Raw genomic sequence first — 16,750 nt, forward strand, 5'->3', positions numbered from 1 at the left:
AACAAACACTCTATATAGCAATGAGTAGGCCTACTATCAGAATATTGAGCTATTTATCACTTATTTTAACTAAAGAAAATCAATTACCCTACCTTTAAGCCCAATTCATACTTCATCATACGACACTGTCACGTGCCGTAAATAGCCGTTCTACAAGCTGAAAACGTGTAGAGGATGTGACACACCGTGGCCTTGTAAATGGGCTACTTTCGTGGTGTACAACAACGTTGTATGACGGAGCCTAATAGGCTCTATGCACAGCAGCCATATTGGAAAGAAATTGGGCCTCTTCTTACTTCCTTCACAGGTGTTACCAATGATACTAATGAAGGCTCTGTTCCATTCTGGTCAAACAGAGTCTGTGCTGACATTGTGCATGTTGGCTCACTGGAAACACTTGAGGGGGTTCCAAATGGCCCCTTACGGGTGTGTAACGGGTCCATTTGGTTCCATTTGTACACTCTCAGAGTTATTGGGGTCCTTGAAATTAAAAGGTTTGATAACCACTGTGCTACACGAAATGGAACAGACCCTTCATTAGTATCATTGGTAACACCTGTGAAGGAAGTAAGGAAGAGGCCCTATTTCCGTCCAATATGGTTGCTGTGCATAGAGCCTATTAGGCATTGGCGTGGCCATGATTGGACATGTCCACTGTAGGAATACAAACTGAACATTGTCCAACTCCCTCATCACCTTATCATTAGCCCAGGCTGGCCAACAATATTGTCACAACAGTATCACATTTAGTTTGAGCTCAGCTGAACTTGGGCTCACCTTGAACATGTTCCTATTCGGTGTTGGCTGTACAGTCCATTGATCTGACGTTGTGATTGTGTCGGAGGTTATGGTGAAGATGCCCTCTTGCACAGCCAAATCATATTAATTTCTGGACAGCTCAGCTTTCTTGAAAAAAGATGGAGCCCCAGGATGGTAGCTTTAGGCCATAATGCCTTAATGACAGCTAATTTTGGCTTCAAGTAAATTAATGGTGTATTTCTATTGCAAATGTGGTGTAACTTTGTTTGCTTGTTATACAGTATTTATAGACCAATTGGTTTCTCACTTGTAGCAAACAATGACAGCAATTTGTAATGCACTAATACCTGTTTGAAACATAATATACTTGCTTATAAACAAAATGTAGATCCACATTCATCCTTACTTAATTTAAGCAGACAATAAGCTACCATCAAGATATTATGGAATGCTATAACCACACTCCATCCATTATAGAATACACCATGATGTACAAAAGACCTTACTAACGTTCAGGCAAAATGGGTTGATATAAGACAGATATGAAACATTAAAGGCTTATCAACACTTATAACACATAACTGTTTTAAAATGCATTATTATCATTATACATTATTTATTATGATTATTGAATGCTTGCAAAATATGGAAATTAGAGGATATTTGATAACTAGAGCACATTTTGGCATCACTGATGAAGGCAAATTGGTGTTTCAGAAGACTGCAGAGGACTTCAAATCAACTTCAGCATTCCAATACCAATGTTGACATAGAGCCATTTTAAATAAATTAATGTAGAGCTACATGCCTTGCCTTTACAATAATATGGCTCTGGCTTTATGACACATATATGATTTAATGCCCTCAAAGAAACATTCATTTTGCATTTGTTAAATAAATAAATAAACTAAGTACATTTTGTACATGAATACATTGTATTGTCAATACATTTCATTGTCAGTGTAAAGACATGCTTATAAAATAGTAATTGTTTTGACAGGACATTCAGCTTCATTTCTGAAATATTGAGTGATATTTCTTTGCTCTGCGATCGATATGGTGTTTTCGGATTGAGCCTCTTTAAATGGGGTGTGAAAAACAGCTCAGTGTACCTTTTTTAGGAGGCTTTGGGGGACAATTGCAGGGTTAGGCACCGTAGCATCAACAGGCCTAGTCTGACTTGTACAATCATCTCCAGTGTCTCCGCCAGTCCCCAGTGGGATTGTTAGCTCTTCGCCATTTAGCCGACACACTGCACCGCTCCCTTACTCTTGTTAGTCCCCCTTTCTCCATCTATTCTCACATCTATTCTGCTGCTATTCTGAAATATCCTTTGTTGGGCGCCAGGGGGGGGGATGTAATAGTACCTGAACCGAAGCCTTTAAAGAAACTGTAGGGGGTGAGTGACTTATTTTCTTCCTGTACCCATAATAAGGGTACTCTGAGAGTCAAATGAACACTCTTTGAATGTGTAGCTTCCCCTGCGGTAAGCTACACATCCATACCAGATCCTGCAAGGAACTCTAACCCGCTGAACTCTAAACACACAATCCTTACTCTAATTCAACCACTAGGGTAGGGGTGGGCAACCACCTCTTTTTGATCTACCAGGTGATCTGACTGGGCTATATTGGGCTTCAGTCGTTCTATGTATTGATGTCTAATACCACAGAAATTTTCTTGCATGTTCCTATTGGTCAAAGCACCCGCACGTGCGCACAACATAGCCTAATATCAGCAAGATAACTAACTTGTTTATACACAGATTAAAAAGCAGACATTCCTTTGTGCTAGCTGTGGCCACAAAAGAGCAATGGTGACTTCTTTTTGAGGACAAAACACCACTAATTACTAAGAACCTGATTTTGTGTTGCGAGTAGAGAACGACGCACACATACACGCTGTGCAGAGGGGAGACAATGACAGTCAAGCCGCAACTCATTAAGCCAGGCAAGAGCTTTAAAACAGAACAAATGAGCTGAAATGATGACTGTGTCCTGGCCCCCATGAGGCAGACAGAGAGGCAGACAGAACGAACAAAAGAAGGGGAACGGTCTCAGAGAGAGAGAGAGAGAGAGATAGAGACTGTAGAGGGGGGACAGACAGGAGAACACCCAAAATTGTGACTTGGCTTGAAAAGGGAACAACCAGTCAAGACAAACAGCGTGTTGGCAGAGAGAAACGAGGAATGGAATGGAATAGGTGGGTCTCTTTCTCTCTCTCTCTCTCTCTCTCTCTCTCTCTCTCTCTCTCTCTCTCTCTCTCTCTCTCTCACTGCCCCCTAAAGATTATTTGTGCTCCACTGTATTTGTGAGAGACAAGGGGAGGAAGGGTCAAGTAAAGAGATGACATACATGTGACACAGGTCCCTGAGACAAATTTGAACTTGGGATTATGTTGTCAACTGCTTGAGCCACCAGAACACTCCACTCTGTCAACGTCAAGGGTTGGTTGGACCCTGACAATATGGCACCATGAGAGAGAGAGAGAGAGAGAGAGAGAGAGAGAGAGAGAGAGAGAGAGAGAGAGAGAGAGAGAGAGAGAGAGAGAGAGAGAGAGAGAGAGAGAGAGAGAGAGAGAGAGAGAGAGAGAGAGAGAGAGAGAGAGAGAGAGAGAGAGAGAGAGAGAGAGAGAGAGAGAGAGAGAGAGAGAGAGAGAGAGAGAGAGAGAGAGAGAAAATACAACTGTCACCACCCCACACACATCAGTACACACACACACATCTGGCACTTGTCCTCCTTTCAACTTGCTCAGGGAGCATTCATTTTCCATATTTAATTCCCTTTGTTTGATGCCCCATGAAAACAAAACCCACGTTTGGCAGGCCTTAGCCCCACTCTGGAGAAATAACATGCCAAATGTGCCATGTGCGCGCCCCCCATTCAGGAAGCGGAATTCATCTTATTGTACCGCTAGAGCGCAGCGGAGCGGTGTGTCGGCCTCATTAGCAAGCCGCATCGCCACCTCCCCTGTATGCCGCGATGTCATGTGTTTGCCATATCCACAGCCTGCATCCTTCCAACAAGAGACCTCTGTTGCGGTTTGAGACTGAGCCACAAAACATAAACCACAATGATCATTGGAGCTGCGGAACCCAAAGTAAAAGCACATACAGCAACCTTGATTTTGACGTGGGGTGGCTTAAGTTGTATTGAATTCTCCTCTGCACTGTTTTATTAGCAGAACTGTCTTGGAGAAGAGACAATTACCTAAATGGAACAAACAGTTTTCGATTGGCAAAGACATAGCATAGCAAACACTGTCTCTCTTCATATCGAGTGGTTTGGATTAGGACGAACACTGGCTCTGATTAGAGGGCAAAGCCCAGGATTGTAGCTGAGCACGAAATGAGCATCAAACATTTCCACCAGGACTGGACTGGATTATCTACCCAAACCTCACTGATAAGTAGTCAGGCAACTGCACACAGAAAACACACAAAACTATTGCCGTGCGCTAACATTGCACTGAAGCATGGTTACTGACAGGCATATGGCGTTGTCAACTTTCACGCTTTGGAGGCGCTTTGAGGCTCTGTTTCCCGCTGTGACACTCCTTGAGAAAATGTCACGACACAGTTAAACTGTACAAAACAAAAATGCTACCTGAATAACAATGCTACCCACTTCCTCTTACTTTACTGTAGCAAAAACCATACATCAGGATATACATTTAGCGAGTGTGAAGATAAAGATGTTTTATATATATATATATATATATATATATATATATATATATATATATATATATATATATATACTGTAATATAAGATCAGAAACGATGCCTACAACAGCGCAGTGTGTTTAGAGAGACGGGATGTGTGGAGAGAGAGCAACGGAATGATTGAGCAAATGGTCCGGCCCGGCCGGGTATCGAACCGGGGACTCACTGGCATTGCGCTTGTGATGGCTATCGGGTAGTCTCTAGCTAGTATAGGGCTGTTACGATTGTGAAATTTTACTTGATGATTAATTGTCACACAAATAATTGTGATTAATGATTTTATTGTTGTTTTTGGCACAAAAAAAAAATATATTTCTGTTTTGCTTTTTGGATTCATAAACAAACATTGCACAGGGCAGGTATGACAAATAACTTAAAAATACAAAGAAACGACTGACATATTTAATAACTTAATACTTTCAAAATGTTTTTAGAATTGTGGAAGTAGCCGATCTACAAGCTCACAACGCGTCACAACAAAGCTTGTAGATCTGCTATTTCTGCAATTATTTTAATTGTTTGAAAACGTATTAACTTTTTTCAACATGGAAACCATTACGACAATATGATGATTATGCAAAATAATTGAGATTATCTCATATAATTGCCATCAGGCGATTGTGTAATAATTGTAATAATAACTACTGTAGCTAGTTGATCTTACTTCTTAGCTGCATGCATATTGAACAGAATAAAGGTTGCATGTCTTGGAATGTAGAACATGAACTGCCGCTGCTGCGAACACCTTAAGGTTCTGAGCCCCCTGCTGGGATGAAAGAATGCCTTTTCTGTTTAGTGCTTCTAGTGCACATTGTGCTGTTCGGAATGTGTATGAGTAAGCATTCTTTGCTTACTGTGTGTGTGTGTGTGTGTGTGTGTGTGTGTGTGTGTGTGTGTGTGTGTGTGTGTGTGTGTGTGTGTGTGTGTGTGTGTGTGTGTGTGTGTGTGTGTGTGTGTGTGTGTGTGTGTGTGTGTGTGTTCATGCACAGGACTTGTTTTTTTTGCTTGTGTGTGTGTGTGTGTTAGCACACACATACTGTATATGCGTCATAATGCGTGCGTGGATGTAAGCATCCTTCCATGTGTGTGTGTTTGCTTGTTTGTGTGTGTCTGTGAGTGTACGATCACGTGTTTGCCTTGCGTGTGTGTGTGTGTGTGTGTGCGTGAGTGAGAGACTATTGCATTGATTTATCACCCTCACACACCAGATTGGATGGGTCAGTAGTGAAGGAAGGGGGCGGGAGACATTGAGGGATATGAAGAAAAATTATTAAAAGAATGAAACAATAAATGCGTGTTCTGGCAATGTTTTGAGGAGGAGATTGCTTTCAGTCAGCGCCCACACCCACAGATAAGGTCGAGCATGGCGTCGATATAGTGTGAGTGATGGAGAGAGAGTCCCTGTAGGAAGGAGAGTTCCAGCCAGGCGCGCTGTGCAGCCAGGAAGGGAGAGGCAAGAAGCAGCACAGGAAAATCTTTGTTGTTAAAGTCATACTGTATAACTTTAGTCTTTGTAGTCTTTTTGGTGACACCTCTGGTACTGTAGCTCCATTACGGTGTCCGTATATGGTCTTAGAACTGCGATTCCCAGAAGTCTGTTCGAAACGAAACTACGAAATGGGAATGTTACTTTTGACACGTTTGTGATGCCCACCTCTCCATATATAGACTGAAAGAACGAGCCCAATCGATGGTCTTGAAGGGCGGAGCCAAACCCAGGCGCTGGATTCCAGCGCCTGGGTTTGGAGCACTCTGATTGGTTAGGAGATAACAAGGTCCTAAGACCAGCGTTCCTGCAAGGTTCTCCCAGGCTTTTTTTCTTTTGAAACAAAAAAAAAGGCATGGGTTTCCGAGGCTACTCCATATATGGCATACACCAGTGAAAAATGATATAAAAGATTAAATTAAATTAGTTTAATTGAAAAAGTTACACAAGTATGACCAAATGTACACTCTCTGAGTTACAATTGAATAAATTAACACTGAGGGTTTTGCTGTGAGGGGACCAGGAAGACTTGAGATCTTTTTTCCTTTTTTCTTTTACACAGCTTCACGTTAGCTGCCCTTAATGTCCTTCCTTGTACATATCATTACTTTATAATTCTATGCCTCTTTCACAGATCTTGACATCATATCTGTTGCCCCCCTCTCTCTCTATTTGGGTTCTCTCTCTCTCTCACTCACTTTCATTGTTTCTGTCATGGTATAATTACCGATACTGACTAAACAATGAAAAGTAATAGGGCTGAGCCCGCATAATTAGCATATCAAGTGCAAGGTCCTGTCGGACACACACACCTAATTACCATGTCAGCACGCTCATTTGGCATTGGCACAGGACTGGTGCTCTCTTTTCTAACATGGTCATGTTTTTTCCTCTTCCTTAGGTTTGATCACCACCACCTCCAGGAAACTGGACCGTGAACAACAGGCTGAACACGTCTTAGAGGTAAGAACCCTCTAATAAGAGCTAATCAAGCCTAATGTGTGGAAAAATGTGATGCTTCAGATCAGTTATTTTTGGCAGGCAACACAGTTATAGGATGAAGTATAAATCAGGCTTTATAGTTCCCTTTGTATTATTTCTACTGTGTGTGCGTAAATTATGTATTTTATCTACATGTTAACTACATGTTAACTATATCATAAAATAGGGGTACCATGGCTCAGCCAGTTAGTGCACAGAACATATGGCCTTGTGTCGCATGTTTTTTCTCTCTCTCTCTGCCCTTTGTTCCCGGTAGCTCTGCACTATGACGTATCTTGGGCAGGGCAGCCAGAACAGGGGCATTCGTGACAGGGCCAGCAATGTTCGGAATTTCGCCAATCTTGTTGAGTTGCTTGTTCGTCGTCGATGTTTCCCGGGAGTTTGTTCTAGTGTGGTTATTTAAGTTACAGTTTTGATCCCTCTGTGAAGTTGTTCTTCAGTTCCTGTTTACCATATTTAAGTAAAGTGTGATTTTACTTCAACTCTTGGTTTCCTGTGTGTCCCTGCATAGTGGGTCCTTACCTGTCACTGAGGCCTATGAATGGAAGTTTAGTTTAACTGTTTACTGTAACTTTACATATTTTATATTTCTACTTGTTTATTTGCATAGCATTGTACAAAGGACCCCAATGGAAACAAGCCACAAGCCGTCGCACGATGGATATATATAGCCTGTTCTCATAGCATCCGTGCGGGGCGTGTTTGTGTGGACGCGCTGTCACTCAAGACAGTCGTGGGGGGCGTGTTTGGGTTCAAGGGGCGCGGCCTCCAGATAGAGTGCGGTGAAATTTTGAAGCACGCGTCCCTGAGTCCTATCCTGACAGGCCCACAATAACCTACCTGATTTGGCGGAGACCTGTGCTCCGAGGAGCACTTTTTCCAGTTAAACAGTATCATACCCTGCAGTGCTACTGCAATCCAAAACCTGCCAGCTCTTAGATGAGAACAAATCCCTTCTCCATCTGTCTCATTCCCCCTTCATCTACCCTTGACTCTCTTAGTTGTCCTCAGTGGAGGTGGTATTACGTTGGTGATGTAGTGAAATTGAGCGGGTCTGAAGTATGTGGCGAAGGAATAGAGTGTGTGTGTTCATCTCCATTATTCAATAATTGAAGAAACCTATCTCTATTTTCGCTTCCTCTGATTGTGGCTCTGAGTGTGTGTGTGCCGTTTGTGTGTGCGTTTCTGTGTGTGTGTGTGTGTGTGTGTGTGTGTGTGTGTGTGTGTGTGTGTGTGTGTGTGTGTGTGTGTGTGTGTGTGTGTGTGTGTGTGTGTGTGTGTGTGTGTGTGTGTGTGTGTGTGTGTGTGTGTGTGTGTGTGTGCGTGCGTGCGTGCGTGCGTGACTCATAACAAGTGAGTCAACTTTTAGTGAAATTGTATCCTGTCTGTAATGAGGCCTTAATTGTCTACTAAACACCAGACGTGGACTGAACACAACCAAGTATTTTTCTCTCTGCTGTGTTTACCACCAGTCTACTCCACAGTTATTGCATTTTCAAGATGATGCTGATAGATGGTTTCTATGACACTGACCTGTGGCTCTGTTGCTGCACTTCTTGTGCATGTTTCATCTAAATCAAATCAAGTTCAAGGGTAGCCTAGTTAATATTGTCTGTGTGATGCGTGCTTTAGCTTGTGGATGTGCTATTTCCGATATTTTGAAAAGTAAGATTGTGTTTGCCAGGTTGAAAGTGGTTAATCAAATTATTGAACCAGAGGCTGGCCAAAGTCTGGAATGAATGAGCTTTGAAGTGTAAGGTTTATGGGGTATCATCAGATGGTAAACTTGTGATAGATTTAAGTACAGACAATATATGGGTAGAGTTTACAGACCTATGGAAAGACTATGTATATTCTGTTGCCATAGTCACAATGTTTTGTATTTAGGGAGGTGCTGATTTATCTCAACACAGCCTTTTCTTTTATTGAATAACAAGGTAGTTTAGAGTTGGCACCCTTGCCTTGATACTCAGAAGGTTAGCTCAGTTTACTAGCTAGAGGTAAGAAGAAACCCCAATTTAGGTACACACTGTGCACATTCTTACTGCTTTATTTGCCAGAGGTTTTGCAGTGCATTAAAAAAAGTTCAAAAGCATGCAGGCACGCACACACATATATGTGCGCGTGCGCGCTCACACGCACACGCACACGCACACGCACACGCACACGCACACATGCATGCACACACACGCACACACACGTGTAGAGGACCAGAAGAGAAACAGCTAGATATCTAACCCTTTTTATGGAGTGTAGCTGAAGGGTAAAGAGAAGGGACTCCGATCAAAGGTCCAAGAAAAAGGATTCAGTGATGCCTCTGAAGAAAGGCCTGCTCTTCACATACACTCCAAGTTCAAAGGTGTGTGTGTGTGTGTGTGTGTGTGTGTGTGTGTGTGTGTGTGTGTGTGTGTGCGTGTGCGTGTGCATGCGTGTTCGTGCGTGCGTGTTTGAGAAAGATGTGGAGGAGAGGATAAGTTGCACATCTCCGGAAGAACCTTCTCTCTCCCTCTCTCTCTGTCTCTGCCTCTTAATGTGGATTATTTTGTTCTCTTCTCTACTAACTTGTGTTGTTCAGTTGTCAGGGTGACTGTGGGGTGGGCCAATTTTCATTTGCCAGAGACATGGAGGGGAGGCAACTGACAGGGACAAAAGGAAGATAAAGGGGCATAGACTGTCAAGTCATCACAGAAGGCTGGAAGTTGGCTCGAGTTTCTAGGAAAATGTGGCACTTTCCAGCAAACTTTCCTCCACATCTTAGGTCTTCTTTGTCACAAACTTGCATTTGTTTTCACTTTGTGAGATAGAGGAAGGCACATCAGCACAGCAGGTGATGCATATCGTACACGGCAAAATCCTCAAGTTGAAGCCTCATGTGTACACTCTTCAGACTGAAATAGATGTGATTGTGTAAAAGCACTTGCTGTCTCGTAAATTATATACCAACATCAATGCAGTCAAACATCTGCTGTTTTGACCTGTACCTCTAGAATCAACCAAACAGCTCTTTGAAAGCAAGTCGAATCTTTTAAAACTTTTTAACTGCTTTTGCAGCCAGATGGATGTGTCGAGGCATTGTCTCTGATACCTTCCTCCTATCTCATCATACTGTCGCAAACACAATTTTGCTCAAAATAACCTTCAGCAACGACATAAGAAGCATTCTTATCCTCTTGAGCTAAGAGCAGGTGTCCACAAAATCTAAGAACTCATACAAATAAAGTTTGTAAGCCTTTTTGTACTTTATCTAAAGGCCCCCCACAAACCGGCCCGACGTCAGCATTGGCAAGTGTTGGAAAGTGTCTGCATGTGGCCATAAATATGGTTATGTCACTCCATGACCGAGCCAGCTCAGTCTGATGTTTGCCTGTCGATAGCAGCGGGGTAGCTGAGACGGGGGCAGAGATGGAGGTAGAGCTCTCCGGTTGGCTGTTTAGGCTTTCAATTGCGAGCCAGGAAAGGAGGGGGGCAGGGGCCCTTTCGCAAATCACTCTCGGTAAATTTATTGAAGAACTGGTAAGGTGCGTAATACCTACATGCATGGATAGACAATATTGTTTATTAGATACTATCAGCAATTGCTATTCGCGAATAAACAGCGTTTAGAGCAGTTTAAATCACCACGGGCCAGAGCTAATGATCATTCATTGAAAGCCCTATGCGCCACAACACACTTTATCAGCTGTCAGACTTTCTCTGAAAGAAAATATAAATGAACACTAAGCGTTATATGCTGTACATTTGACTTGCCAATATCATAAGTGCTTTCTCCTGCTTTTCTCTGAGGCTGCTTTTCTCTAAGGATAAGTCCTTTATATTATAAGGTTGGTAAAATCCAACTGATGCAAACTAATACAAATATGCTGATAGGTTTCACTTTTGTTTTCGCCGTCTCAAGCCCGAGTGCTCATTCTCCTCCAAACTTTTCCTTTTGTCCAAAAATGAACAGTAGCACAGCTTGCAGCAAACGGAAAGCCTAAAGTGAAAACACACATGGACTGTGGATGATAGATTAAAACTAATCTGTACGTCTGCTCCAAACATATACCGTAGTATGTTTAGTGTGTGTGTGTGTGTGTGTGTGTGTGTGTGTGTGTGTGTGTGTGTGTGTGTGTGGTTTATCCTCAGGAGTGCAGTAGTGGCTGGTGGGCATGGAACACACACACACACACACACACACACACACACACACACACACACACACACACACACACACACACACACACACACACACACACACACACACACACACACACACACACACACACACACAACGCACCCCTCTGAAGTGGGAGATTAGGTTGACACAGAAAGTAAAGTGCTCCAGACTCAGAGAGGTATTACATGTATTATTCTTCCTTGGTTCTCCACTCCCATTTAACCTTCAAAGCTACAATCCGGAGCTGACTTGAATGATAAAATGTTATTTCAACCAATCTGTGTGGTAGAGCATGTTACATTACAACAAGCGTATCTGCAGTAGTTGGAGGTGGAGACTCCCTACTCTTCCATTGAGAAATGCACTCCCTGGTGTCAGGTATAGGACACTTACTGGTTGACAAGTAGTACTGCCTGAAGCTCATAATGCAGGGGGGAAAGGAGATCAAACAAGAGATGTCCGGTTCCCCTGGTTCCGGATCCCAACCCTAGCTCCAAGTTGTTTTCCCTGCACCACGATGTCAAGCGGACCACTTCTCTCTTGTAGACAGACACGCAGTGGTGGGAAAAGTACTCAAACTCTTTACTCAAGTAAAAGTATCAATAATGCTATATAGAAATACTCTGTTACTAGTAAAAGTCCAGAAAATTTCCTTGATTAAAAGTACAAAAGTATTGGCATCAAAATGTACTTAAAGTACTAAAAGTAAAAGTACTAAAATGTTTGAAAATAGCAGATCTACAAGCTCACAACGCATCGCGATGCGAAATAGGGCTAAAGTGGTTAATGTATGTTTTATAATGTAATAACTGATAATTGCAAAGTAACTAGAAACTAACGTTTTCAAATAATTGTAGCGGAGTAAAAGTACAATATTTTGCCTCTGAGATGTAGTGGAGGAGAAGTAAAAGTACTGAAAATTGGAAATACTCCAGTAAAGTAAAAATACCTCAAAATTGTACTTAAGTACAGTACTTGAGTAAATGTACTTAGTTACTTTACACCACTGAGCGGGCCACTTCTCTCTTGTAGACAGACTGACAGACAGGTCATTGCTGATGAGACCCTCTAGGGTTGTATCATCCGCAAATGTTCTCAGTTTGTCGGAGGGGTCATCGGGTGCATTCACTGCTGTTCAGGGTTGGCGTAATTGGCGTAATTAATTACAGTCTGTAACTGTATTGTCACGGCACCTCCTCTTCGTGGCATTTTCTTCAAAGGACAGACGGTATTCTTAATTGAACACAACTATAAGTGCGGCGTGGGGCAAATTCATTGTTGCATTGTATCAAAATCTTAGACAGGGTGCAAAATGCCTAAATATAAATTTTATGTTGTACAAAAAAAGGCTCATCGGCTAGCGCCACCTCTAGCCCTCCCCTCTTTTGTTTGAAAAAGCGTGAGGCTCTTTTATCATCATAGAGGTGTAGTTGTAGCTAAAGTAATTAGCTGTCAAGACACAGGAAATAAGATAAAAGGGAAAGCAATCTCCTCAACAATCTCAATATGACAATATGTTCCATTTATCAGGGAATGGCAGTGGAGACAGGCAACTGTAATTAGGTTAGCCAGCTGTTTAGCATGGTGCATTTTTATCCGTCTTGCACCGGTGCACAAGTGCATCTATATCAATGTATATGTAAATGTACATGTATGCAGAGATGTGTGTTACTTCACCATGTCTATGCATATCTGTGTGCACAATGCGTTTGTGTGTGTGTGTGTGTGTGTGTGTGTGTGTGTGTGTGTGTGTGTGTGTGTGTGTGTGTGTGTGTGTGTGTGTGTGTGTGTGTGTGTGTGTGTGTGTGTGTGTGTGTGTGTGTGCTTTTGGCTGTTAATTATGAGGAAGTGTGTGGATGTGTGAGTAGTGATATCTCTATCACTGTATATGAGTGATATGTATAAAGAATAATGTACTGTATATTACAGTACAGTCTATATTGTGTGTGAGGAGAGGGTTGCGTAGGGGCAGTGGTTCTCTACCTTTTTTGAGCTCTGGATCATTAGCATATTTTGAACAATCCTCAAGGACCACTCCACCCCGCCTCCCCCACAGCTATATGTATTATGTATAATAAATATATATACATGTATTTATATATTTATTATGGGTCATTTCGATTTGATCTCTTTATGATTAATATTTAACATTAATGATCTTAAAGCCGGATTTATACTTAATTGCGTAACAGTGTTGCGCGCCAAAAATAAAATAACTGATCACTCATAACACATCGCGCTGCATCACACTAGTTTCAGTGCTCGGCACCATGCTCAATGAAGTAGTTTATCAAGACCTTACCAGTCAATGTTTCATTTTGAACTTACAACTACGCTACAACTATTCTGTATTCCCCCCCCTAAATGTGATGGACTATTTTTGATATATTTAACAAATGTACAATATTTAAATGTACATTTTTGTTTTTTTCATTAGACCACCTGTAATTATTCAACAAATCAAACCATGGAGGGTTGCATTAATAGTCCATAATTTTCATTGTTCCATATGCCTCAAATTGACAAGATGACAGACGTTTCGACTATTCAGCCTTCATCAGTCCATCAGACTACCTGTAATTATGCCATGGACCACTAGTGGTCTATCGTACGATTATGCTCCATTGTACGATGGAGTATAAACCAGGCTTAACTTACATGTTTCCCTACCCTGCCTCCCTCACGCTCACACTCCCCTCTGCTTCCCCCTCCAGGTGACGGTGACAGACGGCGGGCCGAGTTCCAAGCAGAGCACAGTGTGGGTCATGGTCCAGGTGTTGGACGAGAACGACAACAAGCCCGTCTTCCCTGAGAAGGTCTACCAGACCAAGCTGCCTGAGAGGGACCGCAGGAAGAAAGGCGAGGCCATCTACCGCGTGTTCGCTTACGACCGCGACGAGGGGCCCAACGGCGACCTCTCCTACAGCATCATTGACGGCAATGAAGACGGCAAGTTCTCCATCGACCCCAAGACCGCCATGGTGTCGTCGCGCAAGGCCTTCACCGCCGGAAGCTACGATATCCTCACTGTAAGTCAGCCTTTGAATTTACAATTTAGGCATTTTGTTTTTTAGAAAACGTCCATGTCTTTGTTTTTACTACATTTATGAAGGCCTTGGGTTGTTTGGTCCAAAACAAGATAATACACCTTTTGAATAAAAAATGGCATCCACTTTCTTGGTAAGCCGTCTTTGCTTACACAAGCCTTTTAGAGTAGCACAATGTGTTTCTTTATTAGTGTGGTTGCCTCTAGGCAACCCCAATATTGTTCTGGCTCACCTTTATATAGTATAGTATAGTATAGTATAGTATAGTATAGTATAGTATAGTATAGTATAGTTTAGTTTAGTATAGTAACCCCAAACGTTTGCTGCGTTTCTCCTTCCACACGTTTGAGACTTTCGCTAGACTGCTGAGAGCAGACATTCCAAGAGTCCCCCCTCTATTTCTAAATTATGGTTACTGCCACAATTTATATGTGACACGTCAAAATGTTGCCACAAGTCTGCTAATTAAACTGGTGTCATTATCTAAGCGCTGTGATTTATAGTTTTTGAGATATGTTCCGTTCTGACCTCGCTCTTCCACATACACACACATAGATTCTCCCCTCTCGGCTGGAGACATTTTTAGCATGTTCATGCTCCATGATACTTTAATTGTCAGAACTCCCAAATATCTTATTGTGTATACGCATACTATACCTTAAAGGTATAGGGTAAGTAAACAGGTTTTGTTAAAATTTGTGTTAAATAGCTAGTCTAGCCATCTCTCCAGCTCTTTAGTAAACATTTTGCCTTGCAGCATTTTGAAGTCGGGATCCCAATTCCATGTATGCATAATAACTACAGTCCACTACACCTTGCTTTCCTGAAATCGCACCTTTCTAATTGTGTTTTTTGTGTTTTTGTCCTGAATAAGCTCACAGTAGAGATGGGGTTTTTCGTCACCCAAATCCGCGTGTTCACGTTCATTATCCATCCGCCATCCAACCGCATTAATTATCATCATCCTATTTATAGATCTGCACCAACCGCATCAAATAATTATAATTTTCCTGGCGTTAGTTTTTTTTATAAGCAATGTTACTGTCGCAATGTAGTGACTGTGACTGTATACAATCCATATCCATGGTAACAGCAAGCCCACCTCTTCATTCAACCACTTTCGCTTTCACAACTTTGTTGTCATGTCTGCTTTTTATAAGCGACTTTTGGGCTTGTTTGGCGCTTGTTTTGGGCTTGTTTTCATAGACCTGGCTGCTTATTATTTCTCTCTCAGAATCTGGCAACACTGGCTGCATGCGGTACACTGTTGTTGGCAAGGTGGAGTAGGTGGCTAATTTGTGCCTGATATAATATTAAAATACTACAAACGCACGCACGGCGAGATTTCGTGCTTTTTAAAAGCTACTGTATAATGGGCCTATAGATTGATATCATTAATTGAATTATTTCACCCGCGGTTTATCCAATATTAATTAATAATTATATTTTATGGTTATAAAGCATTATGATTATTTATAAGCTCTTATAAATATGATTATAAAAGATTATGATCAGCATTACAATGCCTTATAAGTATGTGTATAATGCGTTATACACATGGGATGCATAGCAAGTGCTACCATTATATTTGATTGACCCAAATCCACCCAAACTGCGGTTACCCGCAGCAACCGCGGCTATAACCGCAATCTGCGCATCTCTAGCTCACAGGGCTTTGTAAATTAATAGCACAAAAATAAGAATTGACAAATACTGTAGCTTGCCTACCAGTTATATCTGTCAAATGCTGTCTGCAGCCATTTCACAATAAGTCTAGTTTAGGTGCATTTTACAATGTCCTTCCACTGTGCTGCCTCAGCTGAAGTACTGAAAGGCCTCTCCAGGCCCGTGCCTGAGCTCTGTACTGAAGATACTTGCAGAGATACTGACCGAAGAGAGCGTGCCGTGCAGTTTTTGCTCCTCTCTTTAATCTCATAGGGCTTTATGTTATTCCCCTAAGACAGGTGCTACTGCCCCATCTGTGGTGGGTCTGTTAAACCCGTTCCGTTTCTTTCATGTCTGTGTGCCTTTCTGAGTCTCCTTTTGAAAGCCTTCCCTTTGTCTGTGACCTTTTTGTTATCTCTCTGGAGGGAGACGAGCTAAGTTCAGAATGCAACTGTCACAACAGACTTCCTTTGATTATCTCTTTGTATTCTGCTTTTTTTAAATGTTGGTATGAACTTTGTGATTGGACTATGGGCTATCCTTTGCACATGTCCAAATAAAGGGCATGTTATGTTTTTTTTTACTTTTTACGTCTATATTGTTTCGGTGCACTCTGCTTTGATTGTGTTCTCTCGTGTAGCTCTGCTTTCACTCTTCCTATAATTGAACCCCCTATGCCCTGTTTTGCCGGCCTCCAGATCAAGGCCACCGACAACGGACGTCCTCAGAAGTCGGCCACTGCGCGCCTGCACATCGAGTGGATCCGCCGACCCCCTCCCTCGGCCCTCCCCCTCCTGTTTGACGAGCCTTACTACAACTTCACCGTCATGGAGAACGACAAAGTGGCTGAGATCGTGGGCGTTGTCTCCATGCAACAGAGCTCATACCCTTTATGGTTTGACATTACAGGT

At 42.2% G+C, this 16,750-nt stretch overlaps 1 protein-coding gene across 2 annotated transcripts in view; it reads left to right on the top strand.

Annotated features, from left to right (window-relative positions):
- Positions 1-16,750, top strand: part of fat3a (FAT atypical cadherin 3a) — a 238,291-nt gene that overhangs the window by 137,189 nt on the left and 84,352 nt on the right. For both annotated transcript variants that reach the window (XM_084065060.1, XM_084065061.1), the window contains exons 4-6: positions 6,871-6,932; positions 13,842-14,156; positions 16,538-16,748. In XM_084065060.1, the coding sequence (XP_083921186.1) occupies positions 6,871-6,932; positions 13,842-14,156; positions 16,538-16,748 (588 nt within the window). The remainder of the gene's footprint in view (positions 1-6,870; positions 6,933-13,841; positions 14,157-16,537; positions 16,749-16,750) is intronic.

The sequence above is a fragment of the Gymnoscopelus microlampas genome (genome assembly GCF_963454915.1).
Source record: "Gymnoscopelus microlampas genome assembly, chromosome: 8".
Classification (NCBI taxonomy): domain Eukaryota; kingdom Metazoa; phylum Chordata; class Actinopteri; order Myctophiformes; family Myctophidae; genus Gymnoscopelus; species Gymnoscopelus microlampas.